This window comes from Triturus cristatus, chromosome 11, assembly GCF_964204655.1.
Source record: "Triturus cristatus chromosome 11, aTriCri1.1, whole genome shotgun sequence".
Taxonomy (NCBI): Eukaryota; Metazoa; Chordata; class Amphibia; order Caudata; family Salamandridae; genus Triturus; species Triturus cristatus.
The window spans coordinates 186,309,674-186,336,653 of record NC_140594.1 but is presented as its reverse complement, the minus strand read 5'-3'; the positions used below and the strand labels follow the sequence as shown (position 1 = coordinate 186,336,653).

Below are 26,980 nucleotides of genomic sequence, written 5' to 3'. Positions count from 1 at the left end.
CACCGGTACCACCCCCGACGCCGACGTCGACTCCGCTCGACGTCGAGCCCCGGTTCAGTCCCACTCCGGGCCCGGCGCCGGTCCGGCGTCGATGGACGCCGAGATCGACGCCGCTAGAGACACATTATGTCTACCGCCCGGCTCCGTTACTTTCTCCTCTATGCCAGGAGTCGGATGATGGGGACAACTGGGAGGGATCTGAGGATCCTATGGCCGTTCAGGCTCAACTGTCCCAGGACTGGGCGGATGAACTGGGGAAGGCCAGTGGCCTGGATACCTCTCCAGACACTGGATTCGTCTCTCCTCCGACTGTGGCTTCGGAGGAGGGCGCTGCTTTCTCTGTGGTGCTGCGCAAGGCGGCCGCAGCCCTTGGGCTCGAGCTGCCTGCCGTGGCTGTGAGGACTAACGTCCTTACTGAGGTGCTTCAGTCTGCAGCAAGCTCCACTGAGCCTCTGCTGCAATTCAATGAGGCCCTCATTGACGTTCTGCAGGGCACCTGGTCCAAGCCCTCCACAGTTCCTCCTGTGGACCGGAACGTCGCCAGGCGCCACCGCCCTGCTCCGGGCGACCCCAGTTTCCTGTCCCAACACCCTACCCCTGAGAGCCTGGTTATCCAGGCCTCCACCTCCCAATCCTCTTTCCCGACCGCCCCGCCGGACCGGGATTCCAAGAGACTAGAACAGTTTGGCAAGAAGCTGTTCTCTTCCCTTAGTTTGGGCCTGCGGTCTTTGAACACCGCTTGTCTCTTGGACCGTTATTCCCACTCTCTGTGGGATGCGGTGGAGGACGCGCTGCCCCTGTGTCCGGAGGAGGTCCGGACACGACTTACCCAGGCTCTGGCCGATGGGAGGGATGCCGCGCGACATGCCATACGTTGTGGGCTTGACACCACGGACTCGCTGGGTAGGGCCATTTCTACCACAGTGGCGCTTAGACGTCACGCCTGGCTGCGGTCCACGTCATTTTCGGGCGATGTCCAGAGCACTCTCATGGACATGCCGTTTGATGGCACTCGCCTGTTTGGCGAGAAAGCGGACAGTGCGCTGAACCGCTTTAAGGACTCCCGGGCTACAGCCAAGTCCTTGGGCCTCTCGGCCCCGCGGTCGCAATCTTCCGCTTTTCGCCCCTTTCGTGGCCAAGGAAGGGGGGCCTCCTCACGTGCGCCTAGCCACCAGCCGCAGAACCAACCTGCGCGCGGACGTGGTTTCCGCCGAGGCGGTTCTGGAGGACGACGAGGTCAGCCCACATCCACCCCGGCAGCATCCGCCTCAAAGCCTTCCTAGTCCGAGCTTTCAGGCCCATTCCACGCCAGTGGGCGGCAGAGTTCGCCATCACCTGTTCCACTGGCGTACCATCACTTCGGACAGGTGGGTGGTGCTAATCGTCCGAAGGGGCTACTCCCTCCCCTTCGAGACGACCCCTCCAGCCATGCCACCGCAGCACCACCGTATCTCGGGGGATCATTTGAATCTTCTCCACGAGGAAGTTTCGGCCCTCTTGGCCAAAGGGGCCGCCGAGCGCGTTCCGAGTCCAGAAGTGGGTCGTGGTTGTTATTCCCACTACTTTCTGGTTCCCAAGAAGGGCAAAGGGGGCCTGCGCCCTATCTTGGACCTTCGGAACGTCAATGCCTTCCTCCGGAAGGAAAGGTTCAAGATGTTGACTTTGGCTCAGGTTCTAGCTGCCCTAGACCCCGGAGACTGGATGGTAGCGTTGGACTTGCAGGACGCATATTTCCACATCCCCGTCCTGCCGGCCCACCGGCGTTACCTGCGGTTCACGGTGGGCCAAGAGCACTTTCAGTTTACCGTGCTCCCCTTCGGCCTCACCAGTGCCCCTCGGGTGTTCACGAAAGTGATGGCGGTGGTCGCAGCTCATCTGCGCAGATCAGGGGTTCCAGTCTTCCCCTATCTCGACGACTGGTTGTTGAAGGCGGGCTCGCCCCAGGCAGTCGTCTCCCACCTCCAGACTACGGCGGATCTCCTGCATTTGCTGGGGTTTTCCATCAACGTGCCGAAGTCACACCTGAATCCCTCTCAGAAGCTCCTTTTCATCGGAGCGGTTCTCGATTCGGCGCAGTTCCGGGTCTATCCACCGGAACAGCGGGTCCGGGATATACAGGCCCTGATTCCCATCTTTCGGCCTCTATCCTGGGTTTCGGTCAGGCTAGTGTTGCGGCTTCTGGGGCTGATGGCCTCCTGCATCCTACTAGTGCATCACGCCAGGCGGCGCATGCGGGCTCTGCAGTGGGACCTGAAGTTTCAGTGGGCCCAGCATCACGGCAACCTGTCCCACCATGTCTTGATCTCGGAGGGCACTGCACAGCAGTTGCAGTGGTGGCTCACGGACCGCGATTGGGTCATGGGCAGAAGCCTCTCCCTTCCCCAACCGGAGCATGTCGTAGTGACGGATGCGTCCCTCCTGGGATGGGGCGGCCATATGGGAGAGGCGGAGATCAGAGGCCTCTGGTCTCCGGCGGAGTCTCGTCTCCACATCAACCTGTTGGAGTTGAGAGCGATCCGGCTTGCACTGAAAGCCTTCCTTCCCTCTGTCAGGGGAAGTGTCGTGCAGGTGTTCACGGACAACACCACCGCCATGTGGTATTGCCACAAACAGGGCGGGGTGGGGACGTGGACCCTTTGTCAGGAGGCTCTGCGCCTCTGGACGTGGCTGGAACACCAGGGCGTCACCCTAGTGGTTCAACATCTGGCGGGCTCTCTGAACGCCAGAGCAGACGAACTCAGCCGCCGGTGCATGATGGATCACGAATGGCGTCTGAACTCCGAGGTGGCGCAAGGTCTCTTTCAGCAGTGGGGAGAGCCTTGGTTAGATCTATTCGCCACCGAAGAGAACGCGCAATGTCAGCAGTTCTGCGCGTTGGAATTTCCAAGGCGGCACTCGCTCGGCGACGCTTTTCGTCGCGAGTGGAGTTGCGGTCTGTTGTACGCCTTTCCGCCTATACCACTTCTGCCCAGAGTGCTGAAGATCAGGCACGACCAGGCCCAAGTCATCTTGGTGGCTCCGGATTGGGCACGAAGGTACTGGTATCCCGAGCTACTCAGTATGTTGACCGATCCTCCGATACGTCTGCCCCTTCGGGAGGATCTTCTGTCGCGGCAGCAGGGGACGGTCCTCCACCCGAACCTGTCCAGCCTCCACCTCCATGCGTGGAGATTGAGCGGCGGCAGTTGATGCCATTTGACTTGCCTCCTGAAGTCTGTGATATCATTCTGGCAGCCAGGCGTCCCTCCACAAAGACGGTATACGCCTGCCGGTGGCACAAATTTGTGGCATGGTGCACAGCAAAGGCTGTGGATCCCCTTTCCGCCCCTCTTTCTGAGGTTCTCCTCTTTCTTCTTTCTTTGGCCCGGCAGGGTCTGCCCTGGGCACCCTGAAAGGTTATCTTGCTGCCATCTCTGCCTTCTTACGGCTTCCTGATCAGCCTTCTCTTTTCAAGTCCCCTGTTGTTTCACGCTTTCTAAAAGGCATTACTCACACGATCCCTCCTGTCCCCTTCGTAATGCCTTAGTGGGACTTGAATCTTGTCTTGACATTCCTGATGTGCGCTCCCTTCGAGCCTCTTCACACTTGTCCTCTTCGTCTTCTGACTCTTAAGACTGCTTTTCTGGTAGCCATCACCTCGGCTAGACGGGTGAGTGAGCGCCAGGCTTTATCTTCAAAGCCTCCTTTTCTGTCTGTTCATCCGGACAAGGTTGTCCTTCGGCCTCGTCCCTCCTTTCTTCCGAAAGTGGTGACTCTGTTTCATCTTGGGCAGTCTGTCACCTTGCCCACCTTCTTTCCGCCTCCGCATCCTTCCAAAGAGGAAGAGAGGCTCCACCGTCTGGACCCGACACGTGCGCTCTCCTTTTATTTGGACCGCATTAAGCAGTTCCGGGTGGACGACCAACTTTTCGTTGGATACGTGGGTGCTAAGAAGGGGAAAGCTGTGCACAAACGGACCATCTCTCGGTGGGTCGTTTTGTGCATCAAAATTTGTTACTCTTTGGCTAAAAAGGACCCTCCTGTTGGGCTGCGCGCCCACTCCACTCGGGCCACAGCGGCTACTACTGCTTTGGGACGGGGTGTCCCTTTGCAGGCCATCTGTCAGGCGGCGACGTGGGCTTCGCTACACACGTTTGCCAGGCATTATTGCCTTGACAGCCAAGTCCGGAGGGATGGCTTCTTTGGTCGTTCTGTCCTCCAGGACTTTCTGGTGTGATCTTGGTTCGCAGACCCACCACCGGGGATGGTATTGCTTGGGTATCTATTCTAAGGTGAGGAATCTAACTAACGTGTTTCTTTCAGATGAACAAGTTACTTACCTTCGGTAACGATGTATCTGTAAGAAACATTAGTTAGTTAGATTCCTCACCGACCCACCCATCCTCCCCGTTCTGCGAACTGACATCTAGGGTTAAGGTTATCCTTTTCAGGCCCCTAGATTTTATTTTTGGCACCAGTGTCGGTCTTTGCATGGCTCTGCGTTCTTGGCACGGAAGGCTATGTACAAGAACTGACGTCAGCGCGCGAGGGCGGCGTCTAAGTACTCCGACGACGTCATCCCGGCGCACGACGACGGACGCGGAGCCGCAGACGAAGTCTAGCGACGCGCAAGGGGTATTGCTGACGAAAAATCTTCCGGATCCAGTCTGACGCCTGGGGATATTCTAAGGTGAGGAATCTAACTAACTAATGTTTCTTACAGATACATCGTTACCGAAGGTAAGTAACTTGTTCTTCAATGACTAGCTAGCCGATATGGAGACCTAGCAAGCTTAAATCACTCTGGGGGGTTAACCCCTGCTGCCCCGCAACAACTGCCAATGCCCTCTCTCGTAATAAGTACCCTTTATTTCTTAGACCCTGTCAGGCTTACCCACTGCAAGAAGCTCTGTGTCCGGATACATCCGTAATCTAAGCTCATTTTGCGCTAAGCTCCAAGTGCCAACCATTGATGCATTGCACCCCCCCCCCCTCGATGATCTTGGAATTAGATACTTACTACTTCTTAGCCCATGCCAGGCAGAGTTTGCAAAGATGTCTATCCATAGAAATATATGTTAACTAGCATCCAAGCACAAACTTTAACTATGCCCTGATTCTTCTGTCTAATACATCTGCAAGGCAATTTCGCATACATAGATCTGGCTAACTGCTCTTAACTCCAGTACGACCCAACTTGGGCACTGAGGAATGAAAACGTTCCTACTGCCCCCCGGTCGCCTGACTAAAGCTCTTAGCAACTATTGTGCATGGCACTTTATTCTCCACCCAACATCCTCTGTGGTATAAGAGGCGGTTTTGGGCTAGCCTTCAGGGATATTTGAAGCTTACAAATTACTAATCACAAGTTTGTATAGCTTTTACTTTGTACTTTGAACAAGTAATCTTTTAGTGATGAACTTCTATTGTAATTTGTTGTTCTCTCCTTTTATGAGCTTGAAACTGTGTAAAATGGAGATCGTTTGTAATGGTTTTAATTAACTGCACAATAAATTTCTTACATTCTCTTACACTCAATCCCTCCCTCACAGGAACTCTGCGTCGCTCTAGCAGACCATTTCCACAACAAGATATCCACCATCTACAATAACTTGAATCACCAACTCTCTGACCTCCACATCCTCCTCGCTCCAACAGAAGCCTCTCCCAATCAGCCACTCCCCACTTGGGAACAGCTCACCGCACAGAACACCACAGCCATCATGAACTCTATCCACTTAGTTGCACCCACGGACCCTGCCCCTACCACCTCTTGAACCTCAGAGGCCACCTTTCCCGACGCACGGTAACACACAGAAGTCAGACCACTCTTCAAGAAACCCTCTGCCGACCCCTGCGAACTCCAAAACTACGGGCCCCATCTTGCTCTCTTTCCCCGCCAAAGTCCTCGAGAAGGGCAAAAAACAGCAGCTCACCGAATACCTGGAGAGAAGCAGCCTGCTCGACTCCTCCCCATCCGGTTTTAGTGCCCACCCCAGCATGAAACCGCCCTGATTGCCGCCACTGACGACATCTGTACCGTCCTCAACAGAGGAGAGTCAGCGGTCGTGATCCTCCTTGTCCTCTCCGCAGCTTTCAACACTGTATCCCACCATAGTCTTAAGAGACTGCACCACATCAGGCTCCAGGAAGATGCCTTCAGATGGATCGCATCATTCCTCCTGGGATGAACTCAGAGAATATGCCTACCTCCATTTGCCTCAGAACATAAGAGCACCATATGCTGCATCCCTCAAGGTTCGTCCCTCAGCACCACCCTCTTCAACCCCTACATGACACATCTAGCCGACATTGACACCTGGAAAACCATCACTCAAGCCCTAGTCATCAGACGGCAAGGCACTGTATGCAAGAACCAACACCCAACTCATGCAAACACTACAGACGATAGATATCTCAGCGGCCAGACTCATCCTTAACCTGCCCAAACAAACCCACGTCACCCCACACCTTAGTAACCTCAATTGGCTCCACGTCCAGAAAAGATGCCAATTCAAGATGTTGACATGCCTACAAAGCCCTCCACGATCTAAGACCATTATACATCAACCAACGCCTCAACTTCCACCAACCATCCAGAGACCTTTGCTCCACCACCCTTGCCCTCGCACAGACACTCTGCATCCACTGAAGCCACAGTGGAGGCAGTTCCTTCTCCTACATCGCCTCCAAATCCTGGAACAGACTTTCACTTCATCTACGGACATCAACCTCACTGGAAAAATTGAGGAAGAGACTCAAGACCTGCCTTTTTGACTGTGCCCTGATACCTAACTCTTGGATACCCTAATGAGTGACTAACAGTGCTATATAAATACTGATTGACTGGGAGAGATCAAATCATTTCTTGTATGCATGCAAAGTCTTCGACGTGACCTAGAAGAATTTCATGAAGCTATGCATACCAGAAATATCTGGTTTAATATCAACATCTAGTTTGAAGATAATCTTGACTGGAAAGCCAGGAACACAAGTGGAGAACTGAGCCCAAGCAGAGGCTTCCTCTCAACAACAGGGAGGAAGGGCAAGCACCTGTCCATGCCCTGGGTGTGGCCTTTATAGACTTTGAGATCCTTGAATCTCTGGATCCATGAATCCTGCAGTAAATCTTTAAATACTGCTGTATCCTTTGACTCGTATGGCTTTAGAAGTACCTGCATGGAGACAGTATTGACTGTGTTGGTGATTGGGGGAGGGTGTGTTAACAAAGAGGCAGCAGCCATATGGCAATCCTTGGCAGCACGATTCAGGTCACGCAGCATGGAAGACCTCCTGAGTGGCAATGCCCTTTGCAGCAAGTGGAAGGACTGTCGTAGCTTTACGGCTAGAGCGGTCAACCTCAAAGCTGGGGAACCAGGTTCGAGTCTCAGCAGGGATGCTCAACACCTTGTGATTCTGGGCAAATCACTTAATCTCCCTGTGCCTAACAAAAATTAATGCGTCTATCTGTAACGCAACTGGTGCTCATGTAAAGCGCTCTGATACCGGATATCTTCGGGTCGAATTTGCGCTGTATATATCTCTTAAGAAAAAAATAATAATAACAATAATACCCAAGACCAGTGGTGAATTGTAGTAGGGCCACCTGTGACAAGCCATGAGACCAGGTACATAGAGATCAGTGGTTTACTCATGTACTTGAAGATCGGTAACAGTGGGGCTAGTTCCTGATGCAGGCTGATCCGCTTAGCCCATCTTCTGATGAAGCAGTGGGTTTTTGTCTGGACATGCCCAAGTTGGCTGACAAAATCTTTCAGAATCACATCAGAACCAAGATGTCTGGCACGCTCTCAGGAATATTGCGCATACACATGCAGGTTCCTACTGGAGTGCTGAAAAACTCTTCTTGGATTCTCACAGGCCACGTATCTCATGAAGGAGGTAGCATGGCAAACACTATTCCACCAGAGTAAGGTGTCTTTTAGAGCTCATAGTTTCTTCCCTCCATGTTAATCAGACCATTTCTTGATTTCATTCTTTCTGAATCCAGTCTTTCCATCTGTGAGATTACCCAACACCTAAGCAGTGAAGCTCCCTTAGGGTGCTACCTTGATATGAACAAACATATATGTGACTAAGAATATTTGTAAGTCAATACAATTGTTTGTGAAATTTGTTACATAGAGAGCATACTATGTCACGATTTCCTAGCAGAAGGTTAATATCCTCCTTCTTGGTAATACAAAAATTAATTACATGTGAGGTAAAGCAACTGCTGTTGCTCTTATGATAAATGTATTGTTCAGAGACAGTTGCAGAGCGACCATATGAAGGTATGCCTATGCCATTTTCAAGCTTTAAAATGTTCAGTCTGGTTCTCATTCATTGTTATCTTAATTGATTTCTTGCCCTTCTGTGTCCAACTGGCAGCAACGCTGGAGACTGGTTATAAGATCAGTCTTATTGAGTCTGCTGTGCATTCTGGGACATTGCAGCTTATAATCACTATAGGATACTGCATCAAAATCCTCACATTAAAAGGGGATGCCTACTTAACACCAGTTCTTGCTTTGGTTTTTTTCACTGTTTTTGAGGGGCTTGAAAGACATGCTTTTCAAAGTGTTCATTTCTTATTTTATTTTAAATAAGAAAAACTAGAACTGACGGTGTTACCTCCTACAGGAATATTCTTTTGAAATAGTTGTTAAAACATACAATTTAATCTAAGAAAATGCATTCCACGATCTTGAATAAATGCAGTCCTAGTCTAATGTTTATGATTTAGTGAAAATGCACTTGCTGGAGAAATATAGTTACCAGAAAGCAACTTTTTCTTTCCAATTATATAACTTTGTATCCTATTCATTTTACTTTAAAACATGTTCTACTTCCTGTTTATAACGTTTTCTGCTTTGTCTAATGTTATTTGTAATGTAATCTTAAACCTGGTTATTTCTCTTCATTAAGGAGTTTCTCCACCACCGGGAGCCGTACTGGTCATGCATTCACTGCCACAAGAATTTCCATTGGCTTTGGCTTTTACTGAGCAAATACTAACATGGACGTTAGCAGATGGAGATGAAAAATCAGAAGATGACCTTGATACCATTCCTGCATCAGTTCTTCTGCAAATTATAGAACTCCTGGGTAAGAACATTAAGTTGTAAAACATAGGTCAGTGTCATTTGTGAGGTTTACATTACATCCCTCTCTGATTATCTGGTCAAATTAAGTAATTAAATAAACATGACCGCATTTATGTGAACTATTTTTCATTAAATTGTGTAGGACACATATTGCTTATTCGTGCTTTTAATGACGTAGTGCACGTTTTTAGCATCTTGACACATGCATTTTGTCAGTACTTACATTTTTGCATGTGCCATCCACAGTGAGCTGAACAATTTCTAGACCATATGTCCTGGGAAAATCCACCACATACCCTATTATCCTGTCCACTTACTGTTGTTGTACATGCATGACCTTCCAACTTAAAGTAGGGTAAGTGGCTTCCAGCACTCAAATACTACCACACCTCAAACTTTACACATCCTAAAGGAATGGTAGAAGATCTTCCTGCAGCCAGGCAAAGGGCTTTCATTGTGTCCGGTAAATGTTACTGCCTAAGGAGTTAGACCCATTCCTGATCTGTCCCGATTGTTCTAGCTTTCCTTACATACGAACTAATTTAATAATTTTTTTGTTTGTTCACACCTCTAAGAAATCTGGCTGTGCAACTGCTCCTGCAGCATTACAGATCCACACTATGTCTTTCTTTGGTGTCTTGGTGTGGGCCACACATTTGTTATGTTCCTCGGAACAATAAAATGAAAAAAATAAAATGATAACATTGTGCTATCATTTTATTTTTCCTTTTTTTTCACTGCTCAAAGAGCAGTGGGGTGGCGCTCCTCTACCTTAGCAGAGGAGCCGCCGCTGACTTGATCCTTCTAGTGCACTTTCAGACCCTATAGACCCTCCGGGGGCCTTCAGCTGGTCAACCGTCTGCAAAACCGACCTCTTCAGCTGTGCCTCTTGACCTCATCCCAAGGTAGTTCTCAACACCTGCTCCAGTTCCTATAAATCTGGTACTGACAACACCCTTGGCTCCATCCTTGGCAACACATTCGACGTCGCTGTCTCTTCGTCTGGTGCTGTTACTGACACTCTTACTAACATCACTGATGCTAGTGGCAGGTTCGATCATTTTGTTGGGTTTGGAAGATGCTCCTCCACCAAGAGTTTATACCCAGTCCAAGCCAGATACAGGCAGAGAGGAATTCTCCCTTAATGAAGAATATCAGTATCAACCCTTTTGTTCTCAGTGATATTTTGGATGACCTAAGAGATGGTAGTGGATTAGATACCTCACTTGATATTGGGTTGGCATCAACTAACCTTGCATTGGCCACAGAAGAGATGTCTTCTTTCACCACAGTGATACGGAGGGAAACAGAGGTCTTAGACCTAGTACTACCTACTAAAGAGGTCAAACAAATGCTATTGACAGAAGTTTTGAACTTGGTTCAGTCTTACCAGGAACCATTGTTGCCTTTTAAGGAGGCATTAACGGATGTTCTAGTGGGCACGTGGGCAAAATCTTGATCTTGCCTATCGACTAATAGGCAGGTTACAAGATGCGATAGGGCAGCTCCCAGAGATCAGGATTGTTTGTTGCAGCATACAACTCCAGAAAGCCTTGTGGTGCAGGCTTCTATGAGTCTTACCAACCCAAATGTATTTCCAACTACTCCACCTGATAGGTAGTCAAAGAGAATTGAAGCATGTGCAAAGAAAGTCTTCATCGGCCGGCCTGGCCCATATGATGGTTAACACATCATGTATTTTAGGAAGATGCTACCATACTTTCTGGAATAGAGTGGCTAATCTTCTACCAGCGGTATCTGAAGAAGTCAGGCAGATGTTACACCATCAAGTCTATGATGGACAGGATTCTGCAAAGTATACTAATAAATCAAGCTTAGACACCACTGATTGTCTTGGTAGAGTATTTGGTACCAGCGTGGTGCTTAGACACCGTGCATGGATTCTCTCTTCTAGCTTTTCCACAGACGTGTAACAATAATTGATGGATGCACCCTTTGATTGCTCTAACTTTTTCAGGGAAAAGGTAGATTCACTCCTTGAAAGGTTCAAGGACAGTAAAGCTACTGCACACTCATTGGGGTTAGCTACACAAACTCAGCATTTTCCCCAACAGCTCCCTTTTCGAGGCTTTGGACAGGACTGTAGGAGAGTAGGGTCTGCTTTCTATGTTCACCCCCACTTTTTGCTTTTGCTTCACTGGTTTTCGACTTAGATGTGACTGTGGGACTGCCAATCAGACCCACAGCCCTGCTGTTCTCTCTCTAAATTAATACTATGTACTTTAGGTGCATAACCCAATTGGTTAGGGTCACCTTATTGCCCCCTGTACAGTGTACCTTAGGTACCCAGGGCATAGGTGTACCCTAGGCCTATCAGGGGCTGCAGCATGTATTTTTCCACCCCTGGCCTGGCCTTCCATTATGACACAACTGGCTGATCACTCAGCTGGGGCAAGGTCGTGTAATCACCCCTTGCTTAGATATAGTATACCTATATCTACCCTTATATATAGACACATGTGTACCTATCAGTCACTCCTATGGCAGGCCTTAACAATCCTGGAGGCAGAGTGCTTGGTAACATGTGAGATGGTGCTCTAGCAAGAGCTGAGCCTGTCTGCAGCTTTCGGAACCATGTCCTTATAGCTGTTCTATGATATAGCCTACCATATACTCTTAAAGTGCCTTATACTCTTAAACGGTTATGGTAACTATGGTTTGGCTTTATCAAAACATGTCGTGTAAGGTGTCTAACACCTTGGAATAATACCCCCATACCATTTCTGGCAATGAGGATATTATTCCTCCCTTCTAGAGGGAGAAGACATGTTGAAACCTACTTACCCGGTTAAAGTTAACCAGAGCCCCAGCATCACAAAATGGATGCTGCTGCCACAGACACAAGTCAGACCTCCTGCTGCTGGGAGTCCTTCCAGCGAGGGAGGCTTGGACAATAGGTTTCCTGCCTTGGGAGGTGCGAGCACCACTCTAGACAGGATTTAGTGTATTGGGGCAGGGAGGGTTGAATGCAACTAGACACTGCCTGGGGCACACAAGGTGTCCCGTCCATTGTCCAGTTCAAACCGGCGCTGGGGCACTCCAGCCCCAGCTCTGGCGCGAAACTGGACAAAGGAAAGGGGGTGTAACCACTCCCCTTCCTGGTCCCACCCATAGGAGGGACCTTGCAGGTAGCCCAGCCCACTAGCCCAGTATATCAATAGGTAGCTGAGCCCTGCTAAATTAGATTAACCTGAATCTGCAACTTGTACAGAAACTCTGGATCTTCGACATTCGACCTCAGGAAGAAGACTGAAGAAATCTCCCTTGTGGCCATGGAGTGACCACCCTGGGCAACCAGGCACCATCCAGCGACCGCTGCTTTGCTTTGCGACAGATCCTACGAGGGACGACTGCAGAGACTGACCAGCGCCGAGACGTCCAGACACCTCTGACCCAGATCCACATCTACAGCGAAGCTGAGACCCGTGGAGGCGACGAGGGACGTGAGACCGGCGACTTGGGAAAAGTGGCTAGTACCTGACTAGCGCGACTTCCGAGGCTCCCTCGAGGCTGTGCTTGGGGAATTGAGAAGCCCCTATCCCGAGCACCATCTGCAAAGAAGATCAGCTCCCCACACTTCACATGTTCTGCGTGGGGCCCTTCTGCACCTGAGTTGCTCGATGTGTTGTTCGGTTGCTGGCCCGTTTGGCTAGTGACCTCTGCGACGACAAACCTTTGTTTTCAACTTGCTGGTCCGGCTCCTCCAGACTGGCACCCGCTCCTCTGTGAAAGAGAAGCACCCCAGACCTTCCTGGTCTGCACCAGAAGCAAGTCCTCCATCCTGCGTGGGTTCCGCTTGCCAAGGCTTGTTGGGTCCTGACTCGACTTTGACGCCGCCGACAGCAAGAGCCTTCGTGGGACAGCTCACCTCCTGGTCGTCCTCGACGCCTCCTGGTACCCGTGACTGCTGCGACAAGCTTCACCTCTTCACCTGCATCTTCACGACATCGCCTGGTTCCTTCCCGGCTCCTGGCTGGTGACCTAGACTCTGTCCCTTCTGCTTGCAGGTTCCTTCCTTCTTGATCCCATCCTTGGGATCCACCGGACACTCTTCACTGGCGGCCTGTCAGCAACTTTCCTTCAGGCATCCATAGGAGTCAACGACGAAACCCGACGCAAGTTCACACCTATGCACCCGCAGCCCGTGGGCTAGGTAACTTGAGCATTTCGGTGCTCACAAGGGTATTGACTATCCAAGGGTCTAGTTTCGACTTCCTAGCTATACCAGAAGTGTCCTAAAACTGCTAATTTCTAATAACTTGCATTTCTATCGACTTTTACGCATTACGCGTGAGTGTTTCCACTCTGCACCTGAATCCCGTGGGCCTCCCACTTCCTAACCTTTGGTAGTATAGTGTAGCCCCAGCGATACCCTAGGCCTAGGCCTATCCTGTGTTCGTGACAGTGCTTCTTATACCACTTACTTAGTATATGGTTTGCGTGGCCCCTAGGGCCTAACTGTATTACTTACCTGTGTGACTTAATGTATGCTTAAATAAGACTGTGTTGTACTTACCTCGAATCTCATAAAGAGTGCTGAGCGTTTGACTAGAATAAATACATTTTATTTTTATTTAAATCTGTTGTGGTGTCCTTTCATTTGGTATTCAAGGGATTACATATGGTATAACAGCTGGCTTCACATGCCTTTCAGAGTTTAGCCTAAGACTGCTCTTGTCCATGCTACCACTAGGATAGCTGGTCTATAAGGTTGACTTTACAACCAATCACCATAAGGGTTGTTTGGACTGATACAGGGTGTACACTAGAATTAGTGACATCATATATCAGGCCAACTTCTCACATTGGTGAGCAGCGGTTGGGATCTGAGCTTGCTGTTGTAATACCATTGTAATCTTGAGATACTAAATTGAAAGATCACATAAGATATTGTTAGGTACATATAACATAGATTATAATACTTAAGTCCTACTGGACTTAGTTGTTGTAGGTTGAAGGGCCTAACACACCCTGACTACAACTACTAGAGAGGTTTAGTAGATACAACTAGTGTAGGTAGGTCCACACACCACACCCTCACTAGATCATGTCTCTAAGAGGAGATCAAGGTGATTCTCTCCCAGGAGGGGTAGATCCTAGAAAGATCCCCTCTAGATATGATACCCTAACTTTTCAGGAGATGAGACAATTGTGTACCTCCAGAAAGTTAAAACAGGGTTCCAACCCTATCCTCATTCAGCTAGTAGAGATCCTAGAGGAGTATGATGCTCATAGGGCCTCCCAGGCTAGTACCCTACAGGTGAGGGTCTACCCACTACAGATGAGTCAGATGGGACTTCAGAAGATGAGGTAGACAGCCAGGTCAAAGTTGGGAGACTTAGCCAGGCTAACTTAAGCCTCCATGGGAGTCTGACTGGGGTCCCCCCATTCAGATCCCCAAGTGGGCTTAACCAGAGAAGCAGGAGAGACAGATCCACTTCAAGGGAATCTATCCACTCCTATGTCTCTAACAGCTCCAATGCCTCTTCTCACAGGGGAATGACTTCCCCACAGAGAAAAGAGCATGAGGCCATAATGAGGGAAACTAATCTGAGGATTGAGAGGGAAGAACTTGCCCTTCCCAAGGAGAAGCTTGCTCTGGCTAGAGAGCAGAAGTTAAGTGGGTTAGAACCCACTGATGGCAGCAATATCCCTAAGGATAGAGACAGGACCTATGATAATAGAAACCTGAGCAAGATTGTCCCTCCCTACAAGTGTGGGGATGACATCCACAAATGGATAACTGCTTTGAGGAGGGCTTGCAAAGTACAGCAGGTACCCCAAAGTCAGTGGGCAGCTATCTTGTGGCTCTCCTTCTCTGAGAAAGGTAGAGACAAGCTCCTCACAGTTAGTGATGAGGATGCTGACAATTACACTGTCCTGATTTATGGGTTTGGCCTAACCACTGAACAATACAGGTTGTTGTTCAGGGATACCCAGAAGACACAGACTCAGGACTGGACTGACTTTGTAGATTGTGCCACTAAGGCTCTGGAAGGCTGGTTATTGGGTAGTAAGGTTAAGGACTATACAGGATTGTATAATTTGATCATGAGAGAACAAATCCTTAATAACTGTCAAAACCAGCTGTTGCATCAACACTTGATTGACTCTGACCTAACTTCTCCCCAGGAATTGGGAAAGAAGGCAGATAGGTGGGTCAGGACTAGAGTTAAGCAGAAAAATCAGAACCAGGGCGGTGATCAGAAAAAGGCAGACCAGAAGGGTAATGATCAGAAACAAAAAGACCAGAAGTCTTCACCAGGCCCCCAAAAGGCTCAGGGGGATGGTGGTTCCAAAAAGGATAAGAAGAAAGATGGCCAAAAGAAACCATGGTGCAACTATTGTAAGTCAAACTCACATTGGTTTAGTGAGTGCACCAAAAAGGATAAGCCCCCAGCCACCATTGCCCCTAAGGCAACTGTACCCCCTAGTTCAGCTGTAAGTGGTGGTTCCCAGCAAAAGGGTGTAGTAGAGTTAACCCTGGGAACTGAGGAGGATTCTGGCCTAGTCAGGATACCTACTCAGGCTGTTCTGATCTGTGATGGGGACATAGCTTTGTCCTCACTATAGGCCCCAGTAACCTGGGCAAGTACAGGCAGACTACTTTTATCAACCAGAGAATGGCTCAGGCCTACAGGGACACTTGTGCTAGTGTCACAATGGTGACGCCTGCCTTTGTGGACCCTGGACAGATCATGCTAGGTATGAACTACCTAGTGACCAACGCTAGCAATGCCACTACTTCCCATAGTGTGGCAATTGTTAACTTCTCCTGGGGAGGGGTAACTGGCCTCAAGAAAGTTGTGGTAAGTTCAGACCTTCCTGTAGAGTGTTTGTTGGGAAATGACCTTGAAACTTCAGTTTGGTCTGAGGTGGAGTATAGGACCCATGCAGAAATGCTTGGGATAGATGCACATGTCCTTGCTGTGACCAGGTCACAGGCCAAAAAGTGTAACACTGAACAAGTGCTGGATCCTGGGACAATGGACCAGACACAACCCAAGACAAAGAGCAGTAGGGTCAAGGCCGGGCCTTCCCCCCTGCCTCAGGTGGTGGATCAGCCCTCACAGGAGGATGATTCTCAGAGCCCTGAAGGAACTGTCCTAGAAGAACTTGAACCTGACCAGGCTGGTGTAATTTTGTTCGCAGACTCAGAGGCATCTTCTTTGAAGTCTCCCATTGTCGTCTACGGCAGGTTCCGACGTTACTTAGCACCTGTGCACCTGGCTTCCCTGGTGTAGGTAACCTGGTTCCTGGGGCATCCACGGGTGGGGTGGCTCTCCAACCTTCTGTCTTCCAAAGGGTTTCTTCAGGGTCCTCCAGGAAGGGTCCTTCTAATTTAAAACTGCAACGTGACTTCTCTATTGACGTCCACTGGACACGGGACTGTGTTTGCACTCTGCACACATCCTCTGGGGGTTCCTGGGTAATTACCTGGGGTGGTTCCTTGTGTCCCCAGCTCCTCTGAGTCTTCTGTTCCAAGTCCTGTTCTCCTTTGCAGTTTACATTCCACTTTTTTAATATATGGTTTTGTCTCCCCCTGAAGACCAGTGTATATTTGTGCTACTTACCCGATTATTTCAAAGTATTCTTGTGTGTTGTGTGATATCTCCGGATAGGAGATATACCAGTGTGTTAGTGAGTGTGTTGTGTAATAAATAGACTTATTTTTATATACAGACTGTGTGGTTCTTTTTCATTTAACTTACACTATTGATTAAAGTTGGTACAACAAGCTACTTTACACTCCTTCAAGATAAGCCTGAGGGCTGTTCTCCACAGCTACCACTTTGAAAGGTTTCTGTCACTAAAAGCACCATAAGAGTTGCCTGGATTAGTGCAAGGTGCATCACTTGAATAAGTATGCACCATATACTAAGCCAGTCTCCTACAAGGAGCCTTTGTTCCCTTCTACCTTTACTACTGATTCTGGGTGATATACACCGTGGAAATGCTGTTCTGTCCCTAGAGCTTTGTAGACAGTTTGTAGAACTGCTGACACAAAGTGTGTTTCAGGGTCACTCAAGATCTGTTTTGGTACCCGGAAGAGAGGAATAATATCTTAGTAATTGCTTAGCTACTGTGATGGCATCTGCATGTGCATAGGAGTGCGCTTCCACTGATCCTGAAAACATGCACACAATTAACAAAATATTCGAGTAGTAAGGGTGGGTAGGGGCACACTGCCTCTCATCCCAGAGCAATTACCCATTTACATCATGGTTAGTGTAGTAAAGGATTTTGCACTTGTATCAAAGCGCTGGGATGTGCGGCAGTGTTCTCCTACCCCCGTCACTGTTTAAAAAGGCTCCCTTGAGCTTACAAGCTGCAACGAAGCAGGGGAGTGGGCAATGGAGTGGTTTGATACCCTTTCAAGCGTTATGGGATAGACAGATGTCACAGGACTGGTAATAGTTGTGGGTAATGGAAGAAAAGAAAGGCACATACTAGTGTATTGTTGTGGCATGTATCTTGTGAATCCTACCGGCATGGGCTTCTCCGTGGCACAGCTTGGCGAGTAATTGGCTGTGGGCTTTTTCTGATCTCCATGACTCTTAACTACCACCCCAAACGCAAAACCATTATGTTCATCACAATACAAAGTAAAACGTTTTGCATAGTCAGGGAGCCCTATAGTAGGTGCAGAAGTCAATACTTGTTTAATGTTCACAAAGGCATTTTTGGTTTCTCTAGACCACCGTCTTTTCTGATGTAATCTTGTGAGGGCTTTGGCAGTTCGCATAGCCCATGATCCAGCCATCCCCAAACAAGTAATTACCTTGAAGGCATTTAAGTTACTGGACAACTTACCAATGGCTTCAACTCAATCATAGGACAGGTGGAACTTACCAGCAGAAATTTCATGACCAGGATATCACAATCGGGGGAGGCAGAACTACGGTTTCTCCTTTGAAGTCTTATGCTCTTAGCCAAATCTGTGACAGAATAGATGGACACCTTACAATGATTAAAGATAACAAATGGCAAAAGTAAATTGTCAACATTTGAACTAAAGTGGAAACCCAGAGGACTACCTACATGTCCAAATCACTCCTCAGGGCTTAAGAAATGATTGACGGGGACTCCTTGGGAAATACTGGTCCACAAAAGGTGAGGCCCTCGGAATGAGAACAAGAAGGAACAAGAAGAGATACTGACTCACTTCATGTACGGGGATGGAAAAAAGTGGAATAGAGATTAACCATGGTAAACCATTGGCGTTTTGCAAGAATTCAAGATAGAATGGTTGCAGGATTGGTGACCACAGCTTAGGATAACCACATTTTTAATCGCTTTAAGATCTAGGGCATAAGTGTACACGCGCCCTTTTCCACCTTGCATGTCAGAAGAATTTGGATATGACATTCACTGACCATCCGCACTAAAACCCTTTGCTTATTCAAATCAATTATGGCACGGTGGATTCCTTTCTCCTCTTTCGGTTTCAGTGGATAATGGGGTATCCTGTGTACCTCCTCTGAGGCTCAACCTTTACCTTTACTGGTTCCATTAATGCTATGAACCCCACATTGTTGCCACTTGTGAACACTTTGTGGGCAGTATCTGTGAAATCAATTCAGTAAAATCGGGAGACGTCTCAGTTTTATTCTTATAATTTTGGCAATTTGTGCTCTGACACAGTAGTGTAAGCCCTTCGTTTTCTTGCTTTCGGGTTATATTTAGGAGTGCTCCATCCGGAGTACAAAATACAGTACAGTTAAATTTGTAGAGAATATCTCTGTTTAGCAGGTTAGCCAGGGAACTTGGAGTAAGCAAAAATAAATGTTTATTGCTGATGGATCCTCAGGAGATGGACACAAGGTGGGAAATATGGGCAGGAACTTGTTGGTTAGTTGTAATGACCGCATCTGTTGATATGACCGAGAGAGTTAAAGTGGGGGAATATTGAAGTATTTAAAGTTGAGCTACTAGCAACCTTGTCAATAGGACAGGTAGCATTAATGACAGTGTACATAGGGGCCCTTTTGATCTAATCAAGATACGGCACTTATAACAGAGTCAGATCCTTTAGAGCTGTTCTAGAACTCAGAATGAAAATTATGGATTATCTGATGACATTCAGGTTAGTCAGGGAGACTGTGTGCGCAAATGCTGTAATCAAACCATATTGTTTCCATTGACCTAGCAGGCCGCAAGCAATACATGAACCTCCCACTCCAGAAGCTCCTCTCCTACCCCTTCCATTTAGTCTCCCAGTGCCCTTTCCTCCCCTCACTTCCCTCATATCTTCCCACATTTTTGGGGTACACTTCCCGTTCCCTTGGACGTACTCTTTATGATTTTCAATTTCAATTACATCAACTTTGAGTCAACATTCTCATTTTCTTCTTTCCTGTGGGGCCTGCAGTGTTTGGCGAGTGGCACTAATTCATAAAGTTTCTTTGCCTTTCATCTGATGCAGATGGTCATCTGGCTTCTAACATTTGGTAACAATCCTTGTACAAAGCAGCACCTAGAGATTTCTTAGCCATCTACATTGGATGAGCTATGCCTGAGTACCTTCAAACACATCCTTAACTATATCCAAGTAGTTAGTTGGTGCGTCACCCTTATTTTGTTTACTGTTTGAGATCATAGTGCGGTCATTTTTTACCGGACACACATCCGTAATTTCATTCACCAACCTATCTCTTTCACTTAGCACCACCAATCACAGTAGCTGATTCACGTTCAACCAATTCAGTCTGTATACTTCAAACACACTCTGCAGCTCCTCTCAGAACTAAATAGAGTTCTCTCCTATGTTGGAAAATTATTTCTTAATATGCATCAAACCTGAGGGGGTCCAAAGGACGTGTATCATAATCTACCTCCGGTCACAAGGTATTCCCTCAAGGGAAGGCGAGCAGAAAGGTAATGGTCCTCATTGTCAGCATCACTTGAGTGTTGAGAAGGGAAATGCCTCCTAGACAATTGTTCAGCTGTTTGTCTTAAACTTTCCAGGTTAAAGGTGGGGCTGCAATCTCGAGTTCCTACGTACTGGAGCATATCTTACCCGTGCCCTGGTCCGATCCACAATAGTGGAGTCTTCGTTTTGTCTGGACACTTCACATCTCTTTTGGCTGCTTTACTGTCAGTCAGTCTCATATTGCAGTGCTTGCTTGGTCTTTTCCTCCTTGTGGTCCAGTCACTGCCCTGCAGGCGCTACACTGTTTCCGAGTGCCTCAGCAGCCATGCCCCCAGCCCCTACAGCCGACATGGGAAACATATCTAGCAGATCCTCCTCTCAGGTGCATGTTCTCTTGGTCCTTCTCCTGTGGTTCAGTGATCTGGATGAATGCATATGGTGCAGGCAGAACAATTGAGGCTCAAGACCCAACTCTGTCCCTAAGGTGATTTTGTATTGTAGCTTCTCCTTTGTATTTTTCATACCTTTCATGCTTGGGCTTGTGTGCCTCCTCATGCCATTGTAGGAAGAGTGGTCATTGCTCGATGTATGTTTTATATTTGGGATCCTTCAGTTTCTTCAGCAAGTTTGCCAATCTTTCTATATCAAAGCTACCATGTAATGAAATAACTTCTTCCCAACTTTGTTAGGGAGTCCCATCCACTCTTGTAAATACCAACAAGAGCCTTTCTTGTTTTGGTGATACATAGCATGGGCAAGAATCACTTTCAGTTCGGGCTCACTATGATTGGATTCTCAGATCCCATTACTGTTCTTTGCAGTTAACTTACACAGCGTTACCAAGGAAAGGAGCTAGGGAACTAAGTAAGAAAATGGGATAGGGTTCCCTCAATTATATTTCTTCTAACTGATCTGGTGATGGGGTGGAAGAGGAAAGGAACTTATTGTACACTCACACCAAAAGATCTCCTTGTGTTCAGCTTATTTTTTTCCCTTCAGTAAACACTTGGTGAGGCTCACGAAGGGGCAGGTGTGGCTGGTTCAGAGGGCATATTCTCCCACACAGGCCCATCCTTCAAAGGTCTGGGCTTTGGGTTTTGGAGCTAATACCTGTCTTCCCCAATACCGCACTACTTCTAGTGCCCAGTTTCTCCAAACCATGGATTTACCCTCCTACACATTCTTCTTTTCACTAGACTCAACACCAACCAACGTATTTGCCCCATTGTTTCCTACCTTAACGGCATCTATGCACTCCCTTTTTAACAATACATTGACAACCATAAAACAAGACAGCCCATGCAAAACAAGCAAGCAAATGTATTGTAGGTGCTGTTAGACTTTACATAGAATTTTGGTTCAACTTGCTCACACTGTTTTGCCAGTTCACCAGGTCCACTGCTTCACTTAAAAGCACAGCTGGCACATGTCATTTTGAACGGTTCTTATACACCTTTCTCTCAATACAAATCTGTAGAGCATAAACATGACAGAAACTGTTAATTCAATTAAACTATCTAATGAGCAGGAGGCAGGAACTTCTAATGGAGAGAATGTGAGAAGACACTGAATCGAATATAAAGATACATAAACATACTACTGAATTCATTATTTTTCTAAAAGCACACTTTTGTCAACTTTAAAAGTGAGGTATGCTTTACTACGAGATGCAGGAAACATGCAGATATTTTACCTCAAATAAAATGACTTAGAGGCTTCAGGAATACTGAAAATTAGCATGCTTGGTAAGGCTGAAGAACACTTCAGGTTAATATAAAACAGTATTCAAATTTGATTATGAAATACATCAGTGCACATTGTAATATACAGGAGCAAGGAAGCATTAATATGTAAGGCAACAAGAATACATGGTTATGTTTTCTCACTATGCATGGTCAGTAAGCTTTAACTGATTTGAAATTTCTGGATTCCATCCAACCTATAATGAGTGTACAAGAGCTGCCTAGTTTTTGTTCTACTGAAAATGAATAAAATATTTTTAGAAAATAACATAGTCATTATTTTATTGAAAGTGTATTTTAAGAATATAAGTGAATGCCCTGATTTATACCATATCCTACTTTTCTTCACAGGTAATTTATTGTGGACCACTGATCTAGCAGCCTGTGTAAAAGAGCTACTCTTTTACATATTGGCAGAACTTCTTCGGAAAGTCCATTGTTTAGAGCAGAAAAAGAACCCATCAGGGTTGTCATCATCTATTGCTCTGCAACTCAACCCCTGTTTAGCTTTGTTTATGTGTCTACAGACTGAGCTGCGTAAGCTTTACGATGAAGAAACTCAGAATTGGACATCGGCAAACTCGTGTGGTGGCTCTGGTGCTGGAATGATGGAGCAAGGCAGGTTCTCAACATACTTTCATGCTTTAATGGAATGTTGTCTTGCTGTGGCAGAGGTGACACTTCCTATTAACATGAGTTCAGCAGTCAGTGTAATGTCATCAACAAATGCCCCAAATCTGAGTGATTCCTCTTCTTCCTCCTCCTCCTCACCTGGACAAACGCCACAGAGTCCAAGCCTCCTTTCAAAAAGAAAAAAGGTTAAAATGAAACGTGAAAAAAATTCCTCTTCAGGGAAACGGTCCTCATCAAAGGCCCCTAATGCAGATGTGGCATTCCTTAACATTGGTGGAAGCAAACCAGAGGATATGTTGTGGTTTCATCGAGCCTTGACTCTATTGATGATTCTCAGGCATCTAACGCACAAGGATCCTCAAGGGCTAAGCGTAACAAATGATGCCATAACTGATGCTTGCCAATCATTGGTAGGCCCGACTGCCCATAGTCGACTGCTCGTGATTTCTGGGATTCCCACTCACTTGGAGGAGGCTGTTGTCAGAAGTGCCATCCGAAAAGCATGTAATGCTCATGGTGGTGTGTTCAAGGATGAAATCTATATTCCTTTACAGGAAGAAGATCCTAAGAAATCGAAGGACAAGGCAGAAGGTAGCGAGTGCAAGGCCGACCTGGAAAAGCCACCAGTGTTCATCGGCACCGATAATTTAGAAATCAGCAGCCCCAGCAGCCCGACCCCTACAATGAGCCCAAGTGCTTCAGCGTCTACAAGTCAAGCCTCCATCTGTAGCTCTCATGGTGTATCTCAGACTGCAAGTGATAATTCTGTTGATCATTTTCTTACTGCACAGGAGCTACAATCTACTCCTGGAGTGTTGGAATCACATGGTGTTACCAGCCAAGACAGTTTAGACCTCTCAGTTTGTAGTACTGGAAGTCTTGGAAGCATTGGCAGTCTGGGAGAAACTCTTGATAATGTAGAAACAGCATCTACAACCGATGTGAGTTCATTGTACACAGTCACCTCTTTGGACAACCAAGTCGTGATGTTGATGCCCATCAAAGGTTTTGCAGTAGTAGAGGTAACTCATTCCTATTTTCTTAAAGCAATACACTAACAAGTGTTTGTGTTTTAAAAGAACAATTGGCTGCACTGTTAACTTTAGTATGGGATTGCAGCACCAAGCTAACTAAAGGCGCTGCAGTACCATGCTGATGGTAGATCTAGCTTTTAACAAGTGCTTAGTAACACTAAAAAAACAGTGTATGTAATGGGTCTGCATGTACTGCGCATTATGGGTTTTCATTCAATTTAAATTAACATTTCAGAAAGCCTCTCTCACAGGGATATGTATTTTTCCTCCACTTCTAGAAATACATTTGTGATTCTTAGTCACCCATAATTTGATAAACAGCACTGTTCGATTCAAAAACTGCAAAGAGCAGAGTATGGCCTCATAAATTGATACATGATTCATTCTCTCCCCACTTGAATGCTATCCACAGCACCATAATTGTAGATTTTTAACTATTTTTTACTCTTTTTTTGGGGACATATAGGGTGCTGCCATTACTAGTCCTGAGGAAGACTCCTTTGGAATTAATTAGAATTGGGTGTTGAAACATCGACGATTTAAAGTGGTTTGGTTTCTGAAAGACTAGATGGTGCATCATGTAGTGAATTTTACTCTGCCCCACTGTCATTTGACTGTAAAATTAACACTTCAGTTTTGCTGTATATGATTTCTCTTATCACTTGCGCTGCATCACTTTTTCACCTGGAGCACTGTTTTACAAATCTGTGTTTTGGATTACTGTGGATACAAAGATATAACAAAGATATAAAAGTCTAGTTTTTCTGTTGATAGGCAAATTATGGTTGACTGTGGTATGGTTTGAAACACAAACGGATGTGCATGTTTTAATCTGGATTATAAAAAAAGTTCAATAGATATTTGATATGTGCATAGGAGTGGACTTTCCAAGTCCTCCTGGAATCACAAAGTTGTTTCAGAATTATTGACCGAAGGAACCAATGTTCTTGTTAATATATAGCCTACCCAGATTCCTGGGGGTTACTGCCCCTTAGTCCTTTACACATGGAAATATGAGCAGCAACAATTTGAGGTTAAGGCAAGGTGACACATTTAAAATCCAGAAGTTAAACACTCAAAATATATGCATGCAAGTAAGCAACACTGGCTTCAATATGTTTTTTTCATTGTCATAAGTGACTAACATCGAAATGTTTCTAATAACTTTGTGTATCCTTAAAGTAGGCGCTATTAACTGCTTGTCACTTGCAGAAGAATTTGTGTCTTTGCTTTGAATTTGCAAGTTATGTTCATAAGGCAAACTAACACTTTAGAGATAATTCACCTGAAACATGTTTTTCCATTTATTCCCTGGATTGATTATTTTTGTGCATTTCCTGTTCAATATCTTTGGCCAAGATATTCAGAGTACCTTTGTCTCCTTCTAGATTTTGAGCAGAACAGCAGTACTGGGTCATATAGCAAAGTGTTATAAACCTATATTAATATCCATGATTTGAAAAGGTTTGATCATATTTCTCCTTAGGAAAAGACTGCCATCGTCTCCTAGTTATGTACAATATATTTTTGTGGCTTGCATGTTCACTGTAAGGAAAACACCTTCTACATCTCTTTTTATTCCACTTTCAAACTGATTGTGAGTATAGAAATCTTGAAGTTAGGTGGCACTGCTCACCCTCATTCAGATTATTGCTGCAGCACGTCGTCTACTATCTATCCATTTTCGACACCATCCCCCCATTGTGTTTTTTAACACCTTTTATATCAATAGGAATCCTTGTATTTGAGTCTGACTGTTTTCGACCTAACAACAATTAAAAGTAATATTTTTTACCATCTTATCCCTTGTGCCATCATATGTTGACCATGTTTTTGATTTTCTCTTGTCCTCACGGTCGTCTAGCAGCTATAGCGGAGATCTGAAAGAGACAAGTTAGTGATAGATTCCTTACCTTAGAATATCCCTAGGCGTCAGACTGGAGCCGGAAAGTTTTCGTCAGCAGTACCCCTGCGCGTCGGTAGGCTTCGTCAAACGGCTCCGCATACGTCGCTGGCGTCGTAGCCGCCGAGATGATGCTAAGACGTGCCCACGTGCGCTGACGTCAGTTCTTTCTTTTTCCGCGCAGCAGCGCAGATCCGAGAGAGAGCGGTACCCCTAGTTAAAAGTTTTAACTTGGACTCTGACTACTTGTTTTGTCGTGTGTTTGACTCCTGGTGCAATAGGGATGCCCAGGTTTAAGTCCTGTAGGGCCTGCCGTCGAAACATGTCGGTGTCGAACCCTCACGATGTGTGTCTCTTCTGCTTGGGGCACGCCCATGATCCCGAGGCGTGCCCCGATTGTCAGGCCATGGCGCCGAAAGCTTTGCGGGAGCGTTCCCGAAAGTTGTTGGAGGTCCGGCAGTCGGTTCCACACCAATCGAGGTCCCGATCCCGTGGGAGGTCAAGGGACCGGTCGCGGAGCCATCAGCATCGCTCGTCGGAATCGGGAACAGGTAAGTCTAGGCGCCATAAAAAGTCAAGGAAGCGACGTCGCTCTTCCTCTACCCCTCAGGGGACGCGGTTGAGGGGGCGGGCGGTAACTCCCCCGCAGCTCCGTTGGAGCCTCCGTTGTTGCCTGCGGCCTACCCACCCTTTCCAGCCCCGCACGCGACTTCGGGCGAGGTTCAGGCCTTCATGTCGGCCTTGTGCCATTTGTTTGCCCCGGCGGGTCCTCCGGAGCGCCTTCGGGCCCCCGGATCCGTCGGAAGGTTTGCCTCCGGTTCGCCGCCTCTGGCCTCGGCTATGCCGGCACCATACCCTGCGGCGCCGTCGGCCCTGGATCCAGCCACGGCACCGCCGCTGATGCCGGATGGCGCCGAACCAGGACTGATATCTTACCCTCCCATTCCATTTCTTGGAGGGGAGTTTATCCCATTTCCCAGGGCACCTCATCCTTACCGGCCTCTTCAGCAACCGGTGGACGAAGGGGAGTACTGGGAGGGGTCGGAGGACCCTCTTGCTGCTCAATGCGAGGATGAGCCTGAATGGGAAGGTGATGTGGAGGGTCCAGTGGATCTGGATTTCTCTCCACACCCTGGTACTCTGTCCCCTTCTTCCATGGCCACGGAGGAGGTTGGGACTTTTTCGGTGGTGTTGCGTAGGGCAGCTGAGGCTCTTAACCTCGAGCTCCCTTCTGTACCTATCAGGCCCAATCCCCTGATTGAGGTCCTGCAGCCGCAGTCCTGCTCTGCGGAGCCGTTACTGCCCTTCAATGAAGTGCTTACTGATATCCTGTTGGGCACCTGGATCAAACCAGGAGTTCCGGTAGACAAGGGTGTGGTGCGCCGCCATCGCCCGCCGCCTGGCGATCCCAGCTTTCTCACACAACACACGACGCCTAAGAGTCTGGTTGACCAGGCTTCTGCCTCGCCGAGTGCGTTCCCTTCTGCTCCTCCGGACAAGGAATCTAGGAAACTGGAGCAATTTGGGAAAAAGATTTTCACATCTGCCAGCTCTGGGTTGCGGGCGGTGAATACTGCGTGCCTGCTAGGCCGCTATTCCTATTCTGTGTGGGACACGGTGGCACAGGTGCTGCCTCAGTGCCCTGTGGAAGCACGGGCGGTTCTCTCCCAAGCCATTACCGAAGGGAG

At 47.4% G+C, this 26,980-nt stretch overlaps 1 protein-coding gene across 2 annotated transcripts in view; it reads left to right on the top strand.

Moving 5' to 3' along the window:
* The window catches only part of HECTD4 (HECT domain E3 ubiquitin protein ligase 4), a 2,430,065-nt gene that overhangs the window by 1,747,260 nt on the left and 655,825 nt on the right, over nucleotides 1-26,980 (top strand). For both annotated transcript variants that reach the window (XM_085634374.1, XM_085634373.1), the window contains exons 62-63: nucleotides 8,908-9,087; nucleotides 22,074-23,377. In XM_085634374.1, the coding sequence (XP_085490500.1) occupies nucleotides 8,908-9,087; nucleotides 22,074-23,377 (1,484 nt within the window). The remainder of the gene's footprint in view (nucleotides 1-8,907; nucleotides 9,088-22,073; nucleotides 23,378-26,980) is intronic.